Source organism: Colossoma macropomum, unplaced genomic scaffold (assembly GCF_904425465.1).
Source record: "Colossoma macropomum unplaced genomic scaffold, Colossoma_macropomum, whole genome shotgun sequence".
NCBI classification, from domain to species: Eukaryota; Metazoa; Chordata; class Actinopteri; order Characiformes; family Serrasalmidae; genus Colossoma; species Colossoma macropomum.
Window position 1 is genome coordinate 5,795,719 of NW_023494798.1, and position 27,068 is coordinate 5,822,786.

Here is a 27,068-nt window from a genome sequence, read left to right on the forward strand (position 1 = left end):
ATCAACAAAATGTGTCATTTGACTAGTGTCACCCAAACGTTTGCATATGACTGTATACACCGATCAGTCATAGCATTATGACCACCTCCTTGTTTCTACGTTCATTGTCCATTTTATCAGCTCCACTTACTACATAGGTGCACTTTGTAGTTCTACAGTTACAGACTGTAGTCCATCTGTTTCTCTGCATACTCTCTTACTATTTGGGTGGTGGATCATTTTCAGCACTGCAGTGACACTGACGTGGTGGTGGTGTGTTAGTGTGTGTTGTGCTGGTCCGAGTGGAGTTTTTAACACCTCAGTGTCACTGCTGGACTGAGAATAGTCCACCAACCAAAAATATCTAGCCAACAGCGTCCTGTGGGCAGCGTCCTGTGACCACTGATGAAGGACTAGAGGATGACCAATACAAACTGTGCAGCAGCAGATGAGCTATCGTCTCTGACTTTACATCTACAAGGTGGACCGACAAGGTAGGAGTGTCTAATAGAGTGGACAGTGAGTGGACACAGTGTTTAAAAACTCCAGTATCACTGCTGTGTCTGATCCACCAGACCAGCGCAGCACACACTAACACACCACCACCACGTCAGTGTTACTGCAGTGCTGAGAATGATCCACCACCCAAATAGTACCTGCTCTGTGAGGGTCCATGGGGGTCCTGACCACTGAAAAACAGGGTAAAAGGGGGCTAACAAAGTATCAGAGAAACAGATGGACTACAGTCTGTAACTGTAGAACTACAAAGTGCACCTATATAGTAAGTGGAGCTGACAAAATGGACAATGAGCATAGAAACAAGGAGGTGGTTATAATGTTATGCCTGATCAGTGTATAGTAGATATATAGAACTGTGACAACTCAAATAACTTTTATCTCTATGATGTAAAGGTGCTGTACATTGTCTCCTAAAAGAAAAGAATAAAAATGTTCTAAATAGCACCGGTTCTACTAATGCTACAAGTAATAGAATCTTTTTAGTACTATACAGAACGCTTTTTGCTAAGAGTGCTAACGCTAGGCCATTTGAGTTTATTGACTAAAAATTAGCAGTTTAAAAGAATAATAACGTTCTTACAACTTTATCAATATAGTCTCATAAAAAGTATATGTTCCCTCCTTATTTGGTCTACTTTTGCATTATTTGTCATATTAAATGGTTTAAGACCCTCAGACAAGGACAACACAAACAGTTTTTAAATGATCGTTTCATTTATTGAAGGAAACATGAAAAAGTAACTGATCTTCTAAGTTTAATAACTGCTTGTGCCACCTTTAGCATCAGCAAGTGCAACCAATTGCCACTGCATCTCAGTGGGGTTCAGGACTTTAACTAGCCCCCTCCAAAACAAATATTCAGAGGCGGATTTACTCTTTGCTTTGGATCATTGTCTCGCAGCATAACTCAACTGTGCTTAAGCTTCAGATCACAGACTGATGACCAGACATTCTCCTTCTGAATTTCTGGTACAGAGCAGAATTCATGGCCCCTCAGTTACATCAAGTCATGGAGGACCTGAAGCAGCAAGGCACCCCCACACCATCACACTACCACCACCATGTTTCACTGTTGGTTTTTAATTCCTATTGTGGAATGCTGTGTAAGCTTTATGCTAGATATAATAGGTAATCTATTATGCAAAACATTTTGATCATCAGGCCACAAAACATTTTTCTAAAAAGCTTGTGGGCCATCAAGGTGTTTTTTTGGCAAATGTGAGACGAGGCTTTGTGTTCTTCTTGGTTAGCAGTGATTTTTTGTTTGCAACTGTCCTATGGATACCATTTTTGCTCAGTCTCTTCCTAATGGTGGAATCATTAATGTTGACCTCATCTGAAGCGCAGACTGTAGTTCCTTAGACGTTCTTCTGGTTTCTTTCATGACTTCTAGGATGAGTCATCACTGTGCTGTTTGGTAGGCTGGGTACTTCTTGGAAGCTTCACCACTGTTCCAAGTTTTCTCCATTTCTCAGTGTGGTTAACCAAAGTCCCAAAGCCTTAGAAAAGGCTATGTAACCCTTTCCAGATTAACATATCCCAATAACTTCCTTTCTCATCTCCAGAATTTCAGAATTTCAGAATTTCTTCTGATTGTCATTGTGTACTGCTTGTTGAGACCTTTTAGCTTCACAACTTCACATTGGTGGAAAGGTTTTCTTGAGTAGTGTTTAGATTCCACAGGGCTGGCAGGAATCAAGCCTGAGTGTGTCTAGTTTATTTGATCCCAATTATCAATTCAGTTTGATTAATTTGTGGATAAGGGCACAATTACTTATTCACAGGGTGCCAGTTGGCGTTAGATAACTTTTGTCCTTCAATAAATGGAATGATCACTTAAAAACTATGCAACCATTCTCATGGCTGACTTATATTACATTTTCTAAATTTCTAAATAAAGATCTGAAACAATTAAGTGGGAAAAATATGCAAAAATAGAAATCAATAGGAGAGCAAACATTTTCCAAATTGCTTACATTTGCAAGCCTCCTTTATTATCTCATAAGCTCTGCCAATAGTTTAATTAATAGTATAAATCACCTGCTAGTTTTCTGAGACATGAGATATTTTTTAGTATTCTTCTCAGGCATAAAGATGATGATGTAACATTTGGGGGCAAATATACACAGAAGTACCCCAAAACTAGAGGCTAAAATAGCAAATATCTCCACTGCTACAGTGAACTTTCCAGGAGAGCTGACATAAGCTGGGATATAAGCGATCCAAACTGCACAGAATATGATCATGCTGAATGTGATAAACTTGGCTTCATTAAAGTTATTGGGAAGCTTCCGAGCCAGAAAGGCCAGGATAAAACAAAAGGCAGCGAGACAGCCGATGTAGCCGAGCACACAGCAGAACAGAGCCAAGGAACCCAGGTGGCATTCTAGAATGATCCGGTCACGGTACAGCCAGGTGTTCTTCACTGGATGAGGCGGAGCCGTGGTTAGCCAAGCCACACAGATTGCACACTGTAGGGCGGAGCACAGGAACACGCCCAGACGCTGCTGTGGGGGGCGGAACCACTGAGCTGCGTTGTTACCAGGCAGTGTGGCCCTGAAGGCCATTAGCACCACCAGAGTCTTGCTCAGCAGGCAGGAGAGACAGAGGGCAAAGGTCAGGCCAAAGGCAGTGCGTCTGAGCTGGCAGGCCCAGCGGGTCGGCTGGCCCAGGAAGGTGAGCGCGCATAAGAAGCAGAAGGTGAGCGACAGCAGCAGCAGGAAGCTCAGCTCTGAGTTGTTGGCGCGGACCAGCGGTGTGTCTCGGTGACGCAGGAAAATGGCAGCCACCGTCACGGTAGCGACGACACCCAGGATGGCTGTGGCTGCGAGGGCCATTCCGAAACCCTCGGTGTAGGACAGAAACTCGATCTGCTTGTCAATACAACTGTCACGTTGTGGGTTGGACCAGAGGTCTTCAGGGCAGAACTTACACTCAGACTGGTCTGAGGACAAAGACAGGACAACAACATAGTGAAGGGCAGCAGTGGTGTCACTAGGATCTTACATGCCCCAGTGCAAAAATAATTAAAGGGCCCCTCAATATAAAAATTATCTTCAATTAATAAAACAAATGTCCACATAAATAGCTTAACATAGCATTTTCTCAGATGCTTCAGACACAGTAGTGTGTATATATTAGGATATTGTGGTTTATTTACAAAAAGAAATGATTCCAAACTGTTAAACTGCATATCTGTATTAACCCTCCAGGGTCGAGAAATGCGTCAGCACATCAAATTTGATGTTTCTCAGTGTTTCTATTAATATCTTTGTGACAATACTGCACAGAAATATGGTTCAAACAGTTCCTAAATCTGTAGTCGTCCTTTCCATTGCATCACATTGTGATGTCAGACATGACTCACATCTGGAGTTATGAGCAAATGAAGACAAGTTGGGACACTCACTATCTGCCTTTCACTGTGTGCAACTGGTAGATTTGTGTGTCCGTCATCTGCCTCTCGCCTTTAATGGTAATAATTGGTGGATTCATGTGTCTGTCTATATTTTGCACGAAACTGACCAATGGACACTCAGGAAATAACTAAGGATTTACACATCATGTTGAAACACTTTTCATTCATTTGCCTTGGACACAGATGCAAGTGGTGTGTAAAAAGTTAGCAGCCGCTTAGGTTGCAGCAGTAGTTTTGGAAAATATCAATGAGAATCTCCTATTTTATTCATACATTCCACTACTTTTGTGAACCTAAGACTTTGGTAAACTAGTTTCAAGCACCAAAACAATTTGTCCACATGAGTAAAGCTAAAGATATTAAGATTTTCTAAAACTGGATTTGATTTTTTCAGCTTGGAGGCCCATATGTGGGCATCATGTTGTATGCAAGCGCCTTTAAAGGCAAAGTTAAGAATATATGCAAAAAAATGCCCCCAGACCCTAGAAGGTTAAGCAATACCAAATAGCATCACTAACTATGATATCCATCCATGACAGACACACTATAATCAGCTCAGTCACTTAAACATTCCAGTGGAAATAATGCACCATTCCATATGATATTTGAAATTTTCGGATGAAAATTTCGGGTGAAATTTAGTTCTGTGATGTCTTTAATTGGTCTGAGCACAAACTACAAATGTAAGTATACACTGATCAGGCATAACATTATGCCCACCTCCTTGTTTCTACGCTCATTGTCCATTTTATCAGCTCCACTTACTATATAGGTGCACTTTGTAGTTCTACAGTTACAGACTGTAGTCCATCTGTTTCTCTGATACTTTGTTAGCCCCCTTTTACCCTGTTCTTTAGTGGTCAGGACCCCATGGACCCTCACAGAGCAGGTAGTATTTGGGTGGTGGATCATTCTCAGCACTGCAGTAACACTGATGTGGTGGTGGTGTGTTAGTGTGTGTTGTGCTGGTACGAGTGGATCAGACAGAGCAGTGCTGCTGGAGTTTTTAAAAACTGTGTCCACTCTATTAGACGCACCTGTGTTGTTGGTCCACCCTGTAGATGTAAAACCAGAGACAGTAGCTCATCCCTTGCTGTACAGTATGAGCTCATCTGCTGCTGCACAGTTTGTGTTGGTCATCCTCTAGTCCTTCATCAGTGGTCACAGGACGCTGCCCACAGGACGCTGTTGGCTGGATATTTTTGGTTGGTGGACTATTCTGAATCCAGCAGTGACACTGAGGTGTTTAAAAACTCCAGCAGCACTGCTGTGTCTGATCTACTCAGACCAGCGCAACACACACTAACACACCACCACCACATCAGTGTTACTGCGGTGCTGAGAATGATCCACCACCCAAATAGTGCCTGCTCTGTGAGGGTCCATGGGGGTCCTGACCACTGAAGAACAGGGTGAAAGGGGGCTAACAAAGTATCAGAGAAACAGATGGACTACAGTCTGTAACTGTAGAACTACAAAGTGCACCTATATAATAAGTGGAGCTGATAAAATGGACAATGAGCGTAGAAACAAGGAGGTGGTCCTGATGTTATGCCTGAGTGGTGTATATGCACACAACGGCTCCACACATTTAAAGATGCCTCAAAGTAATTACACATTAGTTGAATAAGTTGGGGCAGGTAAGAAACACTAAATTGAAATTGTGCAGTATAGAGGTTCTCTAGGATGTGGCTGCATACCTAGGCTGTTGCTGATGGTGCCTTCAGCACAGGGCACACAGTCGTAGCAGCAGACAGGCTCGCCTTTACGTGTTGCTTTCCTGTAGCCTGGCAGGCAGCTAGGTGAACACACCGACACTGGCACCTGGGAGCAGGAAAGGGAAACGAAATGAGGAGGAGAAAGTGACACAGACATAGTGAGAGAGAAAGAGAGACAGTGAGCTACAGAGGGGGGGACACTAACACCTTGGGCCTATTATTTAGTAAATAAGCCTAATACTATTATTCAATCTACTATAAATGTTTCAATAACTACTGAACTAAACTAATGTGTACAAATGTGAGGATATTATTATTCAATGTAATCGTGTTTGCTAGCTGCTATGTTAGTTCTCTGGCTAAATGCAGCTAAATTTGAGCCACATCCTTGGGTTTGTTCTGGCCCACTATACAACAGTGTCCTCAGCCCTGACCTGGCCCACACACTCTGAAAGGAGTAGAACTTACAAATGTGGCCCAAATCTGACCCAACTACATCGTTGGTCATTCACGCTAGAATTGGCCCACAAATATTGACCCAAGGCAAATCTGCATACAGCTGTGCGGCATCTGGCCATATTCTGGCCCACATGCCTCACACCTGTCCAGTAATCAACCAACTCTCATGTATGAAAGCTAGAATCAGCCCAGAACTGTCTGCTATCTGGTAACAAAATTGGAGTTAGTGCTCCACTCCAGGCTTGTTGAGCCAGACTTCATGTTACTGGCTTGATAGCGCTGTGTGACAGCAGATGACCTGGTTAGCCAGTTAGCAAATTTTGTCTGGCCTACTTGAGGACCACATCCTTGGTTTGCTCTGGCCCAGTATACGGCTGGGTCCTTGCCCCAGATCTGACCCACACGCTAAATTTGGCCCCACTCTGGCCCAACTACATTGTTGGCCCACAACATTCATGCCAGAATTTCCCACACTTATAGACACAAGGCAAAACTGTATGAAGCTGTCCGTATGGATCTGGCCCACATGCCCAGTAGTAAGCCAACTATCTGGGAAGAAGAATTGGCTATGATTATACTGGGTGGGAAAATGGGGTAAAAACACAACTGGTAAAACACATTGGGTCAAAAAAAAATGTTTAATTATCCTAAATGAGTCAATAATTGCAACCAAGCAGTAATGTGCAATAATGTCACCTCTCTGGATCCCCCATGCCAAACAATGCTGTCCTGGTAGAGCACAAGCTGCTGCTCGGTTGGAAGAGAGGAGTCAAAGCGTCCAACTGTAACAAACTGCAGTGGACCGCCCTCCGTTCTGTTCTGCCAGTTTACAATATCATACGACGCAACAGGATCTCCATACTCATCAAAATACACAGTGTCTCCAAACACATTGGTGTAGTTCACCTCCTTCAGGTACTGTATCACCTACAAAAAGAGAAGAAGAAATTTGCACTATAGCACATTCATGCCCAATTTTAAAAAGTACACCGTACAATTTTAAATCAGGGAAAATGGAAATCATGATCATTTTAATGGAGAAAAGTATCTATTCTTAAAAAGAACTGATGATTCAAATGTGTACATCAATTCTACTTAGAACAACAGAGTTATTGCCATGAGTAAGTAAACTTACTAGATGTAATTGTGTTCATATGATATGTTTCATTCATAAGTAAATATATCTGTACATCTGAATTCATTTCAAACACAGTGCTGTGCAAAAGCTTTCATTCATTTAGTTTTCAGTCAAAAAATACAAGCTATTCATTTTTCAGGAGATGTTTCTGATGAGATTAGATATGATATTCCACTTGCATAAAAAAGAAAAATAACTAAAATAAGGATTTACAAAAATGCACACAATTACAAAAAACAAAAGTTACTACATAATAATTGAAATGATAGAAAATGAGACACTTAACCATAAAGGAACTGATAGACCACTAAAATTTTCCTTATCAGATAAAAAGTACTTTATTCTTTAAGATACGGGAGAAAAGCTTCACTCTTGCATCAGATCTAAAAAAAATCCACAGGTGTTTCTGTCCATCCTTCCACTGTGTGAAGACAACTCAGCACTGTTGAAGGTCTGTTTATGCTAACATCTAATAAGAAGCCACCCCAGAGCCCAGGCCCCTAAATCATTAAATGTGTTTGGGATTTTTGGTTAACGAGAAAAAACGTGCAATCAACTTCTAAGACTGAACTTGTGGTGTGGCTGCAGATTTCTTTGAGAAACGGAAAGTGAGTCACCTAAAAAGAATGGAAGCTGTAATAAAGGTAGAGTGAACGCTAAATACCGATTCTATTTAGTTGTTGGTTTGGACACTGAAAAATAAATAACTTGTACTCATTTATATTTGAAATTCAATAAAATAAGGGTAGTGGCTTTTGTACAGTACTGTATTTTCAAGATAATCCTTCTTATATAGATTTCATTGGCAGGAATCCTGAGTGTTATACCTGCCAGGCCTGCAGGTTGTAGATATCTGGACACTGCTGCTGCTTATCAGTGCTGCTCTCTTCCTTCTTGCACATTAGCAGGTTGTGCAGTGCGTGTGCTACTGCATATACAGCCTTGTGCATGTTATAGGTCACTCTGAGCTGAGACACATCATTATAGATAGTCTCAGTGTCCGCAATCTTCTCCTGTCCTGTACAGGTACGGTTGTAGTGGACAGGGTCAGCCATAGAATCAACTGGCATGCTTGTATTAAAGGAGCACTGAAACTGCGTTTCCCAGAATTCCTTGGCAGAGGGGTTATATGGGTCAGCCAATGGCTGCAGGCTGTGGAGGAACGTCCTGAGGCCAGGGATTTCAGCCCGGCGGATGGCAAAACCGATGGTGCCGCTGAAAGAGGGGTAATTAGTGGAGATGAGGGTGGACGTTATCCAGGCTTCACTGGCCACCCACTGTTTTCCCGTCACTTTCTGCCTGACCGTCTCCTCCACCACTGGCTGGATGTCCTCCTCAATGGCAAAGGCGACCAGTACATGTGCAGTGGAGTCTCGAATCGTCTTTACGATGTCTTGGAGCTGCAGCTGAGAAGGTAACTTTGGGATGATGACCCGGAAGGCCACGCACACGCCTAGGCGGGACACCTCTGCGGTGAACATGTCCAGGGCAGTTCGCCCATAAGCATCGTCGCCACCCATTGCGCCTACCCATGTCCAGCCAAAGTGTTTTACAAGGCGAGCGAGAGCGCTGGCCTGGTACGCGTCACTGGGAATTGTACGGAAGAAGTACGGAAACTTCTGCTTGTCACTCAGACAAGCACAGGAGGCAAAGTAACTAACCTGGGAGTGTTGGGGGGGGGTTGGGGTATATTGGGAAGAAGAAAACAGAGATACAGAATATTGCTTTTTCAATATTTAGGCAAAGCTATCAAGAAATACTGTCATAAAAAAACCTCACCAGTTCCCCTTTACATTATTTGATTTTATGATTTTTTACTCCCTCCTCCAATTTAGTCATTGCAAATTCCCACCCACATACAAAAACTGCCCCCAAGGCACAGTGCTCCCACCCTTTGGGGATGAGGGCCTGTTCTTCTCAAATTTGTATCCAAAGAAGGCTGAAGCACCAGCATGATTTAAACTCATGACTACTCTCTTGATGATCAAGCAGTTAAACAGTTGCACCACTCTGAAGCTATGACATCACAAAAAAGATGTAATAAAAAAAAAGGTTAATAACAATTTAAAAACGTTGCTCTCTGAATAATAAAATGTACTTATTTGCAATTTGCATAAGTAAATGTTCTTTATCTAAGCACAGGCAATGTTCTCTATTGAACATAAGGAACTATGTGAGCACAGGTCAACTGCTCTGATTAAAATGACCTCTTCTTTCATTCCCTAACTCAAATTTTATACTTTGTGACGCAGCTGTTTTGAATGCTGGCAATGCCACAGCTCTCTACACTCTCAGAAATAAAGGTATGAAACTGTCACTGGGGGCAGTACCCCTCTTGTCACTGGGGTGGAACCTTCAAGGGATCATCTCAGTACCTTTGATTAGGGAAAATAACTGAACCATAATCCACTGAAATGATATTTTCCAAGCTGTACTGACTCCACACACCCCGTCTCGCCTCCAGGCTTTTATTTTATGGTTCTGTTTTAAAACATCAGGTTATGAAATGCTACAAATATGTACGTTTTCACTGGAAAAACTTATTTAAGGTTCACAATTGGACCTCAGAACCTTTGAGGGCACATTTACATCGTTTGTACCTTGATGAATGAGAAATGTTCCTGCACAGAACCTTTATTTCTAACAGAGTATAGTCAGATATCTAAGAGGAAGAAGCTCTCACCACCCCTGAACCCCCCACCAGTGCACCTCTGCCCCAGAGTAGGGACACTATGTGATAGGGGACATCATAGCTTGTGGGTGGGAATTGGCGATGATTGAATTCAGGGGAGGATCTGATGAAGCGTGGAGGCAACCACAATTCTTGTGATTTTTTTAAGCTCATCTTACATCTTTTTGTTGACATAACTTAAGTTGCAGTATTGAAATTTTGTGCATTTTATTTAAGGTTGACTTAAAATTTCCAGTGGATTTTCACTGTGCAAAGTTTTCTCACCGGGAATTTTAAGACAGAGAGATAAAGAGAGAGAGAGTGAGAGAGAGTCGTTTCAACAGCACACACATTCGAGCACACAGTGCATGGCCATGTTTGTGTCTCACCAGCGGGACGCTGAACAGATTGAGCAGTCTGGAGATGGCCATAGACAGAGTGGATCCCGAGTCTCCTATGATCAGAGGGATGGTGGGGGACGAACACGCTCCAGTACTGTTCCTCTTCAGGGGCTGAGAGACCACCGACAAGGCTGTTCTCATAGACAGAGCCACCAGCCCGCATGTGTCATAGATCCTGTAGCCCAGTGTGATGTTGGGCAGCAGGTTAGGGTTTCTGTTGATCTCCTCTATGAAGTAGATCATGGACTGCGACCAGCGAAACACACGCAGGTTAAACCTGAAGCAGCAAGACATTCAAAGGCAGACCAGTCAATGGTATCTTTAAAACGCCTTTTTACAAACAGTCTCAGAAAAATATTAGTAAACTCTTAATGGAGTGGACTCTCAAGTCACTGGGATGGAAGCCTCAAGAACCTTGAGCTAGGGATCATCACTGCACTATATTGCAATAATATGTACACATATATATATATATATATATATGTATATATATATATATATATATATATACATATATCGCTGCTGTGAGAAAGTATCTGTGGTCCTTTACATTGTGTGTAAATTTCATGATGAATGGACCAACAGAAATGACCCAAAATGGCTTGGAGAAAAGTCTGGTTCCATTGACTTACATTAAAAGTAAAGTATGTTTTTTCCTTCTCCTGTAAAGTTGCCATTGTCGGATCAAGACCTCATATCTCCAAAATGGCAACTTTACAGGAGAAGGAAAAAACATACTTTACTTTTAATGTAAATCAATGGAACCAGACAAGTAATTTTGGGTCATTTCTGTTGGTCCATTCATCATGAAATTTACACACAATGTAAAGCCCAAGGCAATTTCAAATTATGTTAAAAACTGAAGAATGATACTGACTCCAGGCTTGTAAATTTAAAACCAGTTTTCAAGGTATGCAATTAGGCCTTAACATCACTGTTGTTCCTCACTGTACTGTGGATATAATCTGTTCATCAAAGGCTGCCGCACAAGCTTGTGTCCATGCCAGCTCAAGTGCCAGCTGTTATTAAAGGGGAATCCCACCATTTTTTCAACATTTGTGCATAATTACATGGTTAAGATGCAAACAAAGCCATTCAGAGTGGTCTGATGTGAAATGACCCATCAGAATTGTTCACAGTACTGGTAGTAGGAACCAGACATCTACCACTAAAAGACAAAATTTCATGGTAGTTTTGCTTTAAGGCCTAACATATACTCTTTTTAAACACCATTCACAGCAGAGAGATACATGTGGACTGCTGTAAGGCACTACAAAGTTTTCAGATTTATCACTATTTTATCATCATCAACATCACATATAAACACTCAGAAGACACATGCAGGTTCACTGGTGGTTTTGGATAGTAAATAAAATGGCTATTTTTGTGTTGTAGACATGGTGACCCCTGGTTCTTATCACCACCACTGTAAAGACATCCGAGTTTCTCTACAATCAACTACTTCACACCAAACCACTCTGAATGACTTTGTTTACATCTTAACCACTGAATAACACAGATATTTTGAAAAATCAGGGAAATTACCCTTTAGAGCAAAAGAGGGACATACAGTACCACACACTGAGAAATTCATGTAAATATTTCATAGATTCTCCTTGTAATTCAAATTGCTATGCTGATAATATCATTTGTAATGAAAAGCTGCCTTAAATTAAAAGAAAAGAATGCAATAAGTAAAAAGATGCATAATCACTAGCGGTTTCAGACCTTTGGATTCAGTGGGGTCCAAAAGTCTGAAACCACTAGTGAAAAGGCTTCGATTTTGCATTATTTTCTAACATAAACACACATTTTTTTTCATTACAAATGATATATACTTGCTGTTTACAGGCTCTCTTTTAATTAATCTCTCTAACTGGTCTGAATCATCTTCTAGATTATAGATGTTCGCTTAATTTTTATAAAAGCACTGATGATACCCAAGATAAAGTATATCACAATTTCTCTTATCACAATAACAGTGAAACATTATTACATTGCCCACCCCTACAGGCAAATTACATGGTCAGTACGGTATCTTTGATAAATATGATCAAGTGTGAAGCTTCTCCTGTGTACAGAACAGACACTGAACAATTACAGAAAGAACAAAGTGAATTTTAAACACTTTATCTCCAAATAACGTGTACACAGCCTGCGTATTTACATAATGGATCAGGTAGCTGGTGGAGCACATCAAAGCCAGTGAAGTAAAAGGGGGGCTTTAATCATTGGCAGCCCCTCAAAAGCAGGAGGTGTGCTTGCAAAATTCAGGAGCCAACACTCTTTACCCCCTGCATCTCCTCTTGCCTGGTGAACTGGTGAAGTTCAGCTGCTGCTCTATGCCCTTAGAGTGGATGGGGAACATTCCAGCCAGAATCACCTGGCCATCCTTATGGACCACCGCAGAGTCCAGGTCCTGCCAGCGGCCACAGTCGGCCTCGGAGGCACCACGTGTGGTGCAGTGGAGAGAAAGCAGCAGGGTCGCGACCTGGTGGAGCTGCATATCCTGATCGGCGAGTCACATCAGCGGTCCACTCAGCGTTTAGTATGCAGAGCTGTGATGACTGGAGAGTTTTATAGAGGCTGATTAATGAAAAGCACCTCTGTAGGGAAATTAAAGAGGGGGGCGAGTTATGCACAGAAGTGAAGACACGCATGCGTGTTTCATAGACACAAACACACAGAGCACACCTATGACAGAGCTCAACTCCTGCATGGTCAACTACTTCACTTTTGGGACTCTTCAAATGGAACAAAGACTAAAAACGCCCAAGTTGTAAAGTACTGCAAAGATCGAGGCAGCAATAGAATTATGTTTTAGAATGACTCAAACAAATCATTCAAATAAACCTGGCCGGATGGGCGGTTTCAGAGGAAGGACACTCAAGAGAATAAAAAAAACACTGTGGAGATTTTGATTACAGGCCAAATTAACCGTATCATGTGGGATGCGGCTATGCAGTTGAATTTGGTTAAAGTAGTTCAGTGTAAACTAGAAAAGTACATTTTCTTGACTGTGCAGCATAAAGCTAGCTAAAATGTTGCTACGCAGTTGCCATGGTATCCCAGGTCATTGCTAGGAGGTTGCTATGGCATCCCGAATGGTTGTTATGTGGTTGTTATGGCATCCCAGATGGTTGCTAGGGTGTTGCTAGACAATTGCTAGGGTATCCCACGTGGTTGCTACGGGATTCCTAGGTGGTTGTTGGTGGTTGCTATGGTGTCCTACATGGTAAATATGGTGTTGTCAATGGTCGTCATACTATAATGGGGGCACAAACTTTGGCACCACATTCATTCCTATGGGGAAAACTATTGTTATTTAATGATGATTGTTCAAAATTAAAATGCAGTACATTTTTACACTATTTGATTGTGCAGTCTTTCACAGAGTGGTGAACCCCTCCTCATCCTTACTTCTAAAAGACTCCGCCTCTCTGGGATGATCTTTTTATACCCAATCATGTTATTGACCTGTTGCCAATTTTTTTTTAGCATTACACAGCTTTACCAGCCCTTTGTTGCCCCCATCCCAACTTTTTGGAACATTTTGTTGGCATCAAATTCAAAATGGGCAAATATTTTTCAAAAAACAATGAAATTTCTCAGTTTCAACGTTTGATTTGTTGTCTTTGTACTATTTTCACTTAAATATAGGGTTTAAATGATTTGCACACCATTAAATTTTGTTTTTATATACATTTTGTTGTTGTACAAACCCACCGCAAGCTACTGATTTTTAAACATTTAATACTAAAATGATTAAGATCATGTTATTTCTCTGAGATTAGACGATGGTCCTTTCAGAATGCTGCCTTTTCCTAAAATTAAACAAGAGCCAAGAAGAAATCTGCTGCTGATTTCACTCTGTGGACCCAAGTAGCTGGTGCCGATCACAAAGTCTGTGAACAATTCAGCTTGCTGGAGAAATGCGTCAAACTCTGGTCAGAAATTGTTGTTAACAATGTAGAACACCTGCACTTTTTTATCAGGCCCAGTCATTTGCATGTTCTTCGACAATGTCTGGCTTTACACAGTGAAACTTTCAACTGGTTGTATGTTGTAAAATGCATGCAACTTAATTTCCATGTAACTTGACAGTTACACAAAGCAAGTCAGAAACAAAATCTCACGCAACACATTTGACTATTTCGCTATTTAGCCAAATTAGCTGCTCATATTTGTAGCATTCTCACTATATGAAGTGTTGTTTGCTCTTTATTGTTCATTTTTCCAGCTGTCACTGCCGTTCTTTTTATATTTACTGTATATATCTGTCTTTTAGCTATCTACGGTTCTTTACCACATATTTGACTTAAATCTGTTTGGCAGTTTAGACTCAACTGTTGTGGCCGAGTTTCAAATGATTTGCAGGATGCTTTACATTATGCAACTCAGTGGAACTTTAGTGTCATGTAAGTTTCAAGCAAAGTTGCATGAAAGTTTCACCATGCAAAACCAGCCTCAAATAAAAACCCATTAACATAAAGTGTCTTGACCGTTGGAGTTGGATGCACCAGAGTTTCATCCCAAACTGCTGAACTCCTGAAGGCAGTTTTAGAAAGGAACACCATAGCAAGCCAGAGAGCATTTAACAGACCACATTTCTGTGATTTATCACAATGGATAATGTGCAGATGTCTTTATTGACTATCACATCTGTATAAACATGTGTTGCTACAGGTAATTGATCAAATAAAGTTTATGTAGGTATTATATTTTTGAGGGTACCCTAGCTAACTTGCTCTATCACCATAGCCCAGCCTGGCTATTTGAACACCTACATTTAAAGAACTGCATTGCTTCCTTTAACATTTTCTGACATTCATAATAAAAGACATGCAGTTTTGATAGCAAGGATCATGGGAAATGTAAAGAGGGCATTAACCCTTAGGACCCAGAGACCACATATCCACATATCAGGACATTCAGCAGACCCACCCCTAACTAGCAAGCATGACATCATCGAGCTGTGACGTCAGCATCAGTGAGTAATTTGAAAATCACCTAAAATCCTGATATTATTGCTCTGCTTTTTGGCCTTTATATTCCAACAAAGAGATAAAACAGCAACAGGATTCACACATCAGATCATCATCAGACTCTGCTTCACCATCCAGAGTGTTTTCATCCACCTGTGATCATCCATCAGCCATAGATCCAGCTCCAAAATCACCCAAACCCACTCGCTACTGTTATATTACATCTCTGTTTTTAGCCTTCATATCATAAACAAAGAGTTTTCAGTTTATATTGATTTTGAGTATTAAAAATATCTGATATTAAATATGCAACTCAATTTGTAATTAAAAATAAAGTCTGTCTTGCTGGGTATCAGAGTTTTAGCACTCAGTCTGAATCCAAGAGGACAGAAAATCAATAAAAACATGTCCGCCTTATGCTAATTGTTTATTTTTACTCATAATAACCAACAGAATGAATCAACATCAAAATTATTGCACTTTCAGCTCACAGACACTCCAGACTAACAATATCTGAAAAGGTTTCTGAGGTGTGTGACTGTCACATCGTAATTGTAATTGACCCAAAAAAATACCTAAAGATTCCCAGAAATTTTAAGTTTCTAAGGGTTAAAATAAACCACACAGGATGTTTATATACTGTATTTGTACTGGGGCAGTACACATTAATGCACATATTTGCATTAAGTGGTTCAGTTCATAGTCAACTACTTGAAACAATATAATTAAATGACACTTTTTAAATAACATTTTTACATTTTATATGGATTTATATGGACAACATTTTTACCAGACATTTCCCCCATTAGATTCAGTACCCATTTGGGTGCATACGTAGTAATAACTGCACTGTATCATCTGAAATTGGATTCTAAATCATACCAAAAGAGTCAAATTGTGGTGAAATCCAAAAAAACGTGATACAGTGAATTTTTATTGAGGTCAGAAATGGTGGGGCCTTTCATGTTGAGGTGAGAAGGGCTTAGGGTGCCATGTAAACGTCTGTCATTGGGTCACTTAAATTCTTGACACCATGCTGTTGTTTGCACTCTTTTGTTTACTGCATGGCTGCTCTCCTGAGGAGGGAACAACCACTGCACCTTATCATTAATGAGGATGGGAAAAAAAACACTCATAAAATCAGCCGCAGCTAATCAGTCATAAAATCAGCCTGCGCATGTTTGTTATTGCTGCACTTAGTGAGCACAAAGAGGCTGTTAAGTGAGGTTTTAATTAGCCTGTGCAGCTGGGCTTTTATTGGGGGGCTCTGAGGGGCAGTGCTTGAGCTCATTTGGGTGATGACAGGACAGTGAGATGGGGCTGATGGTAACACTGCCTGGCCCTTTGGCTGGTCTGCTAAGGCAGGAAATCTAGAAATGATGACCACAACAGTTCATCTGTGTAGATATTTCTTTATGCTCAGATGAGAAGTTACAATGCAGAGAAAGAGTTGAACTGAACTCATCTCGACAGCAGATATATGTTTACTTTATTAGCAATAACTAGGGTGAATTAAGCATTTTTATGAGGGTATCATACATTGTATTTTTTGCTCACTATTAATTATTAACAAGGGAGGAAATTACAACATTTATATTACAACATTTATATATTTATATATTCCTCATTTTATTGTGAAATCAAGTCATCTTAAGATATTTTCTTACCGCACAGTATTATGGGATATGATAGTTCAAAATTATCAAATGTCTTTTTAACTATTATATTCCATAATGCCATGCAGTACAGCTCAATGGTAAGCTCACATAAATTTTACCCTGAAAAATATTGAGCAAAAAGATGATGGTGTACGATACACAAATAAAAGTGCCCTGGAAAATGCATAATTCACCCTAGTTATTGCTAATAAAGTAGTAATAAACTGCAATATAATGGTTTACTACTTGATAAAGCCTAATAAGAGATAGAAAAGCATTATAATGTACCCCAATATTAAAATTTTACTGAAATATTTTAATTAAATACTGGAAACACCTGAGTTTATGGGTTTATATATGTAAACCTCCAAAAAAAATCAGATTTCAAATGTATAAGATTACTATTTATTGTTAAAATCTCCTTTCTGTCATGGATTTGAGCATGAGGTGTTTCTTTGTATTCCTCTCTGGTCTGAGTAGTATTATGTAACACTTTGGGGCAAAGATGCACAGTAGAAGGCCGTAACTGGAGGCCAGGATGGCAAAGACCTCCACAGCCACGGTGTACTTCCCCGGAGAGCTGACGTATGCTGGCACAAAGGCGATCCACACTGCACAGAAGATCAGCATGCTGAAGGTGATGAATTTGGCCTCGTTGAAATTATCCGGAAGTTTCCGTGCAAAGAAGGCCAACAGGAAGCAGACAGCGGCCAGCAGACCGATGTAGCCCAGCACCAGGGAGAAGGCGAGTGTGGAGCCCATGTCACACAGCAGGATGATACGTGCAGACTCGCGGGTCATCAGTCTACGCGGGAAGGGAGGCGCCAGGCCCAGCCATGCACCACAAATTCCTACCTGCACTGCAGTGCAGAGGAAAATCAGAGCACGCAGTTGTGGTGGCCTGAACCACCTGATGGCATTGCTGCCTGGGAGAGTGGCCTTTGAAAGCCATCAAGACCACCATGGTCTTTCCCAAGATGCAAGAGAGGCAGAGGCAGAAGGCGATGCCAAAGGCCGTGTGGCGTAACTGGCACGACCAGGCTGTGGGCTGCCCGATAAAGGCCAGCGCACACAGGAAGCACAGCCACAGAGAGCTGAGGATGAGGAAGCTGAGCTCCGAGTTGTTGGCACGGACGAGAGGCGTGTGACGCTTGCAGGTGAAAACGAGGGCGATGACGAGGGTGGCGCAGGAGCCCAACAGAGCCACAGCCAACAGGGCCATGCCCATGGTGTCACCATAGGACAGGAACTCCACCAGCTTTGGGATGCAGGCATCCCTCTTCTGGTTGGACCAGAATTCAGGTGGACAAGTCACGCACTCTACAGCATCTGAGAAATCACAGGGTCAGAACACGTTATAGGTGCACTGCATCTCGATTAAAATGTGTACATCATTTATACATTATTAAAATATATGACATCAACACAACCAGGCATGTGCACATATAGGCCCCAAGCACTTTCACCCTCAGGCTTTAAAAATGCCCTCTTGGTAAGCTTGTACAATCATGCTCTGAGCTACCATGTGACTGACTGCCCAGGGCCTCAAAAAGGTTGCAGAGAAATAAGTAAATACAACAAAATAAAACATGTGTTCTGACCATCACAGAACTGGAAATCTTGCTGATAAATCTCTTTAAGAAAGCATCACATTGAATAATATGGTCAAGTTTAACAACAACCAATCGTAATATCAGCTGTGAGGAGCGCTAATAGTTTATTAAACCAAAGGTTTAAAACCAGGCTCTGTTGAGTGGTTATAAAAAACTGCAACACCATGATTCAAGGTCATTAGATAGTAGAGCGGGTCAAGTTGCAGGCTTTTATACTGGAGACTGGAGTTCAAATTCCTGATTAGGTATTAACAGTAATCTATTTTGTGGCTTCCTTTTGGTGTGAACTCATGTTCCTTTGAAATATAATTACACTGTTTCTCAATAAGCTGTAAATTAAATTAAGTTCAAGTAAGTAAACTGAAAGACAAATTGTGTTGATATGGTATACAATCACTGGTCCATCTACACTGTATCTACACTGTCCTTTTTGTCAGGTCTACTTACTATATTTGTGCATTTTGCAATCCATTTGTTTCTCTGCATAATTTGTTAGCCCCTCTTTACCCCATTCATCAACGCTCAGGAACTACACAGGACCACCACAGAACAAGCAGGTAATATTTGAGTGGTGGATGACTCTCAGCACTGCAGTAATACTGACTGCTTGGCTGAGAATAGTCTGTGAACGAAATATATCCAGCTTCCTGTGGCCAGAAACTGACCACTGATAAAGAACTAGAGGATGACCAACACAAACTGTGCAGCAACAAGTGGGGCTAAGAAGGTATGAGTGTCTAATAGTGAGGGCAGTAAGTGGTCACAGTGTTTCAAAACTCCAGCAGCACTGCTGTGTCAGATCCACTCACACCAGCACAAGACACGCTAACACACCACCACAGCATCAGAAAAGAGTGTCACCAAAGAATATCTGTGGTGGTCCTGGTGGGTCTTCACCACTAACAAATGGGGTAAAGAGAGGTAACGACACTTGTAGTGAAAAAACTGTATTGTAGAACTACAAAGTGCAGTAACTGGACCTGATAAAATGGACAGTGGGTGTTAGGTGGATGTTGGTATACTTAATAAAGTGGCCATGCACTACTTTTTGTTGTGATTATTCTCACAGTTCACACAGTCCTATGTATTTATTGTATTGTATTTAATGTTGGGCTTTGAGCTTTGGTTTGCTCTGTACTTATTCTATTGTAATTTAGTATATCATACTGCATACAGTTGCTAACTACAGTAGTAATTGGTAGTGTCTTAGTCAATTGCATAACACAGACCCTGGCTTGCATTTGGATGGGATCTTCTTGATTAATAAGACTATTAGTCCCTCTGAACAGTGATGAGTGTCTCCCTCAGAGGTTATGGGATGAAACAAATAAAATGTAGTGTTTAATAGATGCAACATAATCTATATTTCTCAGTGTCTTCACGGTGTATCAGACCTGTTTCATTGCTTAGACATTTGCAGTCGACTCACTTGTCTGATTGCTAATCTCCCCAGCTGCACAGAGAATGCAGTCAAAGCAGCAGACAGGGAAGCTAGGCCTAATGGCCTTCCTGGTGCCCGGGGGACAGCTGCTACTGCAGACAGACACAGGGACCTGCACAACAAAGAGCAGGGCAACTAAAAAGATATAAATCATTTATTTTCCAGGGACAGAATTCAAAATGTAATTATATAGTACATTGTTTTTCAATCCAGTCCTCATGACCTCTAGACTGCTTTTTGCTCTATCCAGTTCCCCATGTACACAAAGCCATTAAGAACCCTAAACACCTGGTTCAGGTGTTTGGGGGGGTAGAACAGAGCAAAAACATGGGCTGGCTGGGGGCTTGAGAACCACTGATATTGTACTTTCGTAAGGATGGATCATATTACCCTGTAAAATCTGTAATTAAGACTTACTTGTCTCTGATAACCATTCCAGATGATATTGTCTTCTTTTATTTCCAGTTTAGCACTCCTGATTTCATCAAATCTACCCACAGTGGCATACTGGACTTCTCCACTGTCCAAGAGCTGCCAGTTAATGAGGTCATACATGGCCACGGGGTCACCGTTAACATCAAACTTAGTTTCCTCACCAAACTCATTAATGTAGTCTACTTTTTTCAGATAGTACAGGAGCTGGGAGAGAAGACACAAGCAATAAGAAGGGGAACAAGGGTGGTGAAAGAGAGAGAGAAAGGGCTTTGATGTGTCTCATAAACTACACTTTTATTTTGGCTCTTTTGTTGATGAACAAATAGAGATACATGCTTTGTCGTGGCACTAGAGAAAACCAAGAGAACATAACCATAAAAACATGTCAAGATTAATGAGAGAACTAATGTTTCTACCTGCCATGGTTTTATACTGCGAGTGTCAGGGCAGGCCCCCCCAGGGAAGGGTCCCCTCTCTGGCACACATCTCAGCATAGCGTCTAGAGCATGGGCAATAGCGTACACCGCCTTATAGACGTTATAGGAGATCCTCAGCTGAGACACATCTGAGTAGATGCTCTTTACACTAGCGAGCTCCTCTGAACCATTACAGGGGCGTAGGGCATCTGAGCCCACCCCTTTGCTTCCATTCTGAAGGGAGCATCTAAACATCTCCTCCCAGAACTGCAGAACAAAAGGGTCATCAGGAAAAGGAGGAGGGGCGCAGGCGCAGCAAGAAAGGCTGCAGGCTGGGGATTTCAGCCCTACGTATGGCAAAGCCCATAGAGCCCTGCAGAATGGAGTGGAACTCTGGGGTGGAAAGTACAGCCGCTGTGATCCAAGCCTCACTGGCCAACCACTGCACCCCAGTCAGGTTGTGTTTGAGAGCCTCAGAGAAGAGAGCTTTCGCATCCTGCTCTAGAGCAAACACCAGCACCACCCGAGCACCTGACCCACTAATACGCTCTACTATCCTGGCCATCTCCGCTGGGGCATGATTTTTAGGAATGATCTCATACAAAGCAATGCAGGCACCAAGTTTGGTAACTTTGTCGCTAAAGATCTGGGCGCCCCCACGACCATACGCATCGTCCCCAGCAACCGTTCCCACCCAGGTCCAGCCGAAGTGCTGTACCAGCTGAGCCAGGGCGTCTACTTGGAAGAAGTCACTGGGCATGGTCCTCAGAAAAGCTGGGAATGCCTTCTTGTTGCTTAAACAAGCACAGCTAGAGAAATAGCTGACCTTTGGAAAGGAGAGAAGAAAGGCTTTTAAGCATTTAAAACATTTAAGCACTTACATTACATTCAAGCACATACAGACTTTAAAAAAATCATGAAGATATAAACAAAGATAAAGTGGTTTGAAATGCAACACTGCTAAAATGATATCGTAAATATAGTCAACAAATCTAATATTTCTCCTGTTGAGGTTGTTGTAGGCTTAATTTAAGCCTATTTACCTAATTTGTAGACGTTTTACTTGTTTTAAGTAATTTTATTGAGTAAATGATCTCACTATATTAGCAGATAATTTTGTTTGTTTTAAGAAATGTGCTTGAAACCAGCAAAATTATCTGCCAACATAGTGAGATAATTTTACTTACTAAAACCCAAAACCCAAAACAAGTAAATAATGTCTAGAAAAAAGCTAGAGAATCTTATAATAAGTGCACAACCATCTCAAAATGAGAAATATTAGACATTGTTTGCAGTGAACATTGTAGAGAGTCACAGTTGTTCATAGTGGTAGTGATAGGAACCAGACATCTAAGTTTAATGCTCCTTAAAGTTATGTCACAAAGTTTAAAATGAAATGGTAACAAATAAGCTGCCCAATGTCTGAGAAATACTTTATAATATTTTTGAGATGAGGTTTTAGTTAAAATATATGTTTTCCAAATTTATGCTTACTATTATTGACAAAATAGTCCTCAGAAAGCTTTCTTTTAAACTTTATCTCCAATGTTACATATAAAAACTATAAACAGGCAAGTGTAGGCTTTCTGCTTGTACTGGGTTGCAAATAGAATAATTCAATATAAGTTGTAGACCACTCAACCAATAACCCAATGTGGAAAAAATCTGTGGACTTCTCCTTTAAACACAGTAAACTAAGCAGCACACAGCTATGCTCACCTGTGGCAGTGGAAAAACCCCTAGAAAGTGCGCAACCACCAGTGACAATGTGGATCCACCATCACCAATGACAACAGGGACGTTGCCCTGACACTCTGTTCCATCACTCTCCTCCTCTCTGCCCCCCATCAGCTCCACAGCTGTGCGCAGGGCATGCAGAGGTGAACTGCACGAGTCATAGATCTTGTAGCCCAGGGATGATGTTGGGCAAGAGTCGACTGTCTCTGTTGATCTTCTCTATGGCAAAAATCATTGTCTGCATCCATCGGAAGGTCCGGAAATTAAACCTGTGAGGAACAAGAACAGCTAAAATGCAAAGGCTTAATTTTTCAACCAAACAGCGAATTAACTATGATATGTTTGCTTATCCCAGTCTAGAGTAGTGAGACTCATCAAAAGTTATCAAGCCTCACACAAGCTGAATGACAGATATCTAGTTAGATAGATATCTAAAAGCACTACAGTACAAAAATGGCATCTGGTCCAGTGAAATGATGTTAAATCTAGTCTAATATTTCCCATTTTGAGATAGTTGTGCACTTATTAGACTATTTAACTTATTTCTAGACACTTTTCTCTTGTTTGAAGTAATTTTATTAAGCAATATTATCTCACTATGCTGGCAGATCATTTTGTTGGTTTCTAGCACATTTCTTAAAACAAGCAAAATTATCTGCCAACATAGTGAAAAAAATTTACTTAATAAAGTGACTTGAAACAAGTAAGAAATTTCTAGAAATAAGATCTATAATCTTCAATTAAGCTTACAACAATCTCAACAGGAGAAATATTAGATTTATTGACTAGATTTAAGATAATTTTACTTGACAAGATACCATTTTTGCAGTGTAGCTAAAAAGAAAGAAACATTTTAATATACAATGCAAAAAAAAAAAGATCTTGACAGTAAAAGCATCTTAAATCATCAATATATCTAAAATCTCTCATTTCAAGACTGTTGTAAGAATAATAAGACTATTTAACTAATTTCTTCATGTTTTTAGTTGCTTTAAGTCATTTTATTATGTTCTGTTGGCAGATAATTTTGCTTCTTTCAGGAAATAGTGAAACAGAAATAATAGAATAAGACAGATAAAATGACTTAAACATGTCTAGAAAGAAGTTACACAATCTTATAATGTTCTTTAAAAGGTCTCAAAATTTGAGACGTATTAACTTTTAAGATGATTTCATTTGCCAGGACATCACTTTTTACATTGTATATAAATAAATAAATAAATAAATAAATAAATAATCCAGACAGGTCTTCAGAGATGCTCTACTGTAGTGGCCAGTAGTGGACCGGAGTTTCAGTGACTGACCCAGTGCACTGAGCAGGCTCTGGCTGAGAGGTGAAGGACAGCTGTGATTCCAGAACTGCATCATGGAGCGAGAACAGTGCCCCCAACGTGATGTTCCCCTCTTTGGCCACGGTAGGCAGGTGTGAAGGGCGGATGAGCCGGCAGGTTTGCTGTTGGAGGAGCTGGGCAGAGATCAGAGTACAGAGGAACACTACAGGTGCACAGAGACATACATACACACCCCACCACCGCATTCTGGCTCTGTGCACCTGTGTAAGCCCGATTACACTGCCCCAACAATCCACCGCACTCCACAGCACAGCATTTCCTATATGGCGTTCAGCTACGACAACACAGACTAACACAACGCTTGTGTAATGAATTCAGGGTTCACTCATGCTCACTTTTATGTTGTACATGTACCACCAATGTAACATCATCCCCTTGAGGACATCAGGCAGTGGAAACTGAATTGTACCCCATTATACGCCTACACTGCAATAACATATGATGCTCACTTTCTTTGCACATTAGAACCTAACTATCAGTTTCTCTGTTCAGTATGGGAAACACAGTACTGTCAAGTAAGAAATCATCATTCATTTAGTTAGTTTTCAGTAAAAATGGCCATTAAATAAATAAAGAAATCCTACAAAAAGAAAAGTCAAACGTTCTTTATTCAGAAAATCCGATGTAGGATAATTCACTTGCATAAGGAAGTAAAAGTCAATAGAAAAATAAGTAAATCAACAGGAGTTGGTGACACTTGATTTTGAGTGGTCCCTTCAGATGAAAAAAACCCTCAACAGACTCTCAGTAACATGTTATAAACATATTAGGATTAGGATTAGTTTCTGGGTTGAGGTTAAGGTTAGGATTTGGGCCAGAGTTAGGGTTAGGATTAGGTTTTGGGTTGATGTTAAGGTTAAGGTTAGGATTAGGATTAGGCCCAGGGTGAGGGCTAGGTTTTGGTAAGGTTAGGTTTAGCATAATGGAAGTAATATATTAACAATACATCTACTTAATGTAAGTATGTATCAACAGAACATCTACAAGACATTTACTTCAATGTATTCTGATGCTTCACTACTGTTACTTCACTGCTACTGATGTTACTGATAATCTGTTAAGAGTTTATTAGTCTTCTACAAAGGACCACCCTAAATAAAGTGACACCCACCCAGTTTCAAAACTTGCATTCAAAAAAAAACAAAAGAAAAGAAACAACAAATTGGGATTCCTAACAACCACCTGCATGACTTGATAGACCCTATTAAAAAACATCACTTAAAGCTTTCATCTTGGAGAGACAATAGAAGATCACACTGCTTCACATCTGAAACAGTCCTCCACTGTGAGAAGACGACTCAGCGCTATGGGTCTGAGAGGATGTGTAGCTGTCAAGAAGCCTCACTGAGCAACAGTGAGACAGGGGACAGACAAAAAAATCTGCACATCAAACAAAGAAGCTGCTGCTGCTGGTTTTCTCAGAATAATAGACTGACCACCTCCATACTGAATGTGTTTGGGATTACATGGATCATGAGAATCAGAAAATGCAACCAACTTCTAAGACTGAACTTTGGAGAACTTGAAAAATATCCCTGCAGATTTCTTTGAAAAACAAGTCCAAAGAGTGGACACACTAAATACTGGCCAGTTTGATATTTAGTTGTTGGGGCTTCTGATTTTAAATATGCTCTTTCCTGATGCTAAAAATGAACAACTTGTACTCAAATATATGAGGGGTGATTTCTGTCTATACTCTAAGTTAAAATTAAGCTCCACATATCACCTGAAACCAGGAAACAAACCACTGAACCAGAAACCAAGTGCTGAATATTAAAACAGTTAGCCATGGGGGTTCCCCAAAGCTTACCTTGATCAAAATGGATCAAAGTATTCCAGAACCACACTTAAAACCTACCCATGATGTACACCAACCACCAGTAGTGAATTAAAGCTCTTTTAAGAGGCTGGGGATAATAGACATTTTGACAGTACTCCTCAGGTACTGCATAGCCTAAGGCTCTCTCAGTAGGGCATTTAGGCCTGTGGATTAACGCCTCATTAAACACTGTTTAGTGGCACTGGGAGCAGCTCACAACTGTAAACGCTGCAGGCAATGTTGGTACAGACAGGTAGAGAAAAAGGCATTTTATAGTGTGGCTCCAGGCTATTTTTCCTATTTATTCCTCCTAATATCATCAGGAGATTGTAGCTGCTCTCCCAGGATCACTGTGTAGGAAGCTAACCACACTCTAGCATACTGATGCTATACAGAATGCAGACAACTTATGGTATGCCATAAAGTAGGCCTCGTATTAATAGCTAACACTTTTCAGGCAAACATATTTGCAATGGATATTATAATGGAAGCGCAGTAACGAAATTAAAATCAAAAGTTAAATATAAAAGTGAAATAACTTTTAGATTAAGTTTTAATTAGCAAACAGTGCTTTAAAATATCAAGATAATTGCACAAACAAGAATGTCTGGAGCTCTGACTACAAATCTCAAATAGGAAAATACCTCCAAGATTACTAAAGAGCAAGTCAAGTGTGCCAATAAGCAATGACTAAAAAGGCTAGTCAAACAATGAACAGCTTAAACATGTACTTTTTGTTGCAAAATTAAAATGAAGTTCCATAATGCAAATACACTGGTAGGAGTTTTAGGCCATCTGTGAAATATTGTGGTGTCAAACCACTGGCTGGGAGTGCGTGAGCCATGGCCGTGCAGAGTGGCCATGCAAAGAGACTCTTGGGAGGCACCATGCACCCAGTAAGGAGAAAGACATTTGTTCTATTAACGTTGTGGTGGATGTTATTAGTGCAGCAGCATTAGTTATGATAGTGCTGGGAGCAGTTCTCCCTTGCTGACTGTTCAAAAAAAAGAGTATTTGATTCTTCTTCACCTAGACCAGGGGTCGGCCACATGTGGCTCCAGGGCCTGCTGCCAGCGCTCGTTTACTGCCCTGTTGCAGCTCCACAACAGAATTAGATTTTTAGGTAAAAATATAGTAATCTTCCTTTGCAGTAAAACGAAGCTCTGCTGATCATTCAAACACAGGTTTAACAATAAATTGTATCAAACACTGTAGTTAATGTAGCCTATATCTGTTAATTCACCCTTTCACCCTGAATTTTGGCATGCAGACTGCTGGTCACAGCAACACAGACAACAATCTCGAGACA

The 27,068-nt window shown here is 40.8% G+C and overlaps 1 protein-coding gene and 1 pseudogene across 1 annotated transcript in view; both read right to left on the reverse strand.

The window, feature by feature from the left end:
* Positions 1-10,579, reverse strand: part of LOC118818476 (vomeronasal type-2 receptor 1) — a 29,444-nt gene extending 18,865 nt beyond the window's left edge. The window contains exons 1-5 of the mRNA XM_036585744.1: positions 10,292-10,579; positions 8,059-8,892; positions 6,790-7,020; positions 5,617-5,740; positions 3,249-3,442 (exon numbers count right to left, since the gene is read on the reverse strand). Coding sequence (XP_036441637.1) covers positions 3,249-3,442; positions 5,617-5,740; positions 6,790-7,020; positions 8,059-8,892; positions 10,292-10,546 — 1,638 coding nt within the window. The 5' untranslated portion in view covers positions 10,547-10,579. The remainder of the gene's footprint in view (positions 1-3,248; positions 3,443-5,616; positions 5,741-6,789; positions 7,021-8,058; positions 8,893-10,291) is intronic.
* A 6,778-nt stretch (positions 10,580-17,357) lies between these two features.
* Positions 17,358-23,990, reverse strand: LOC118818407 (annotated as a pseudogene).
* Between the last annotated feature and the right edge of the window lie 3,078 nt (positions 23,991-27,068).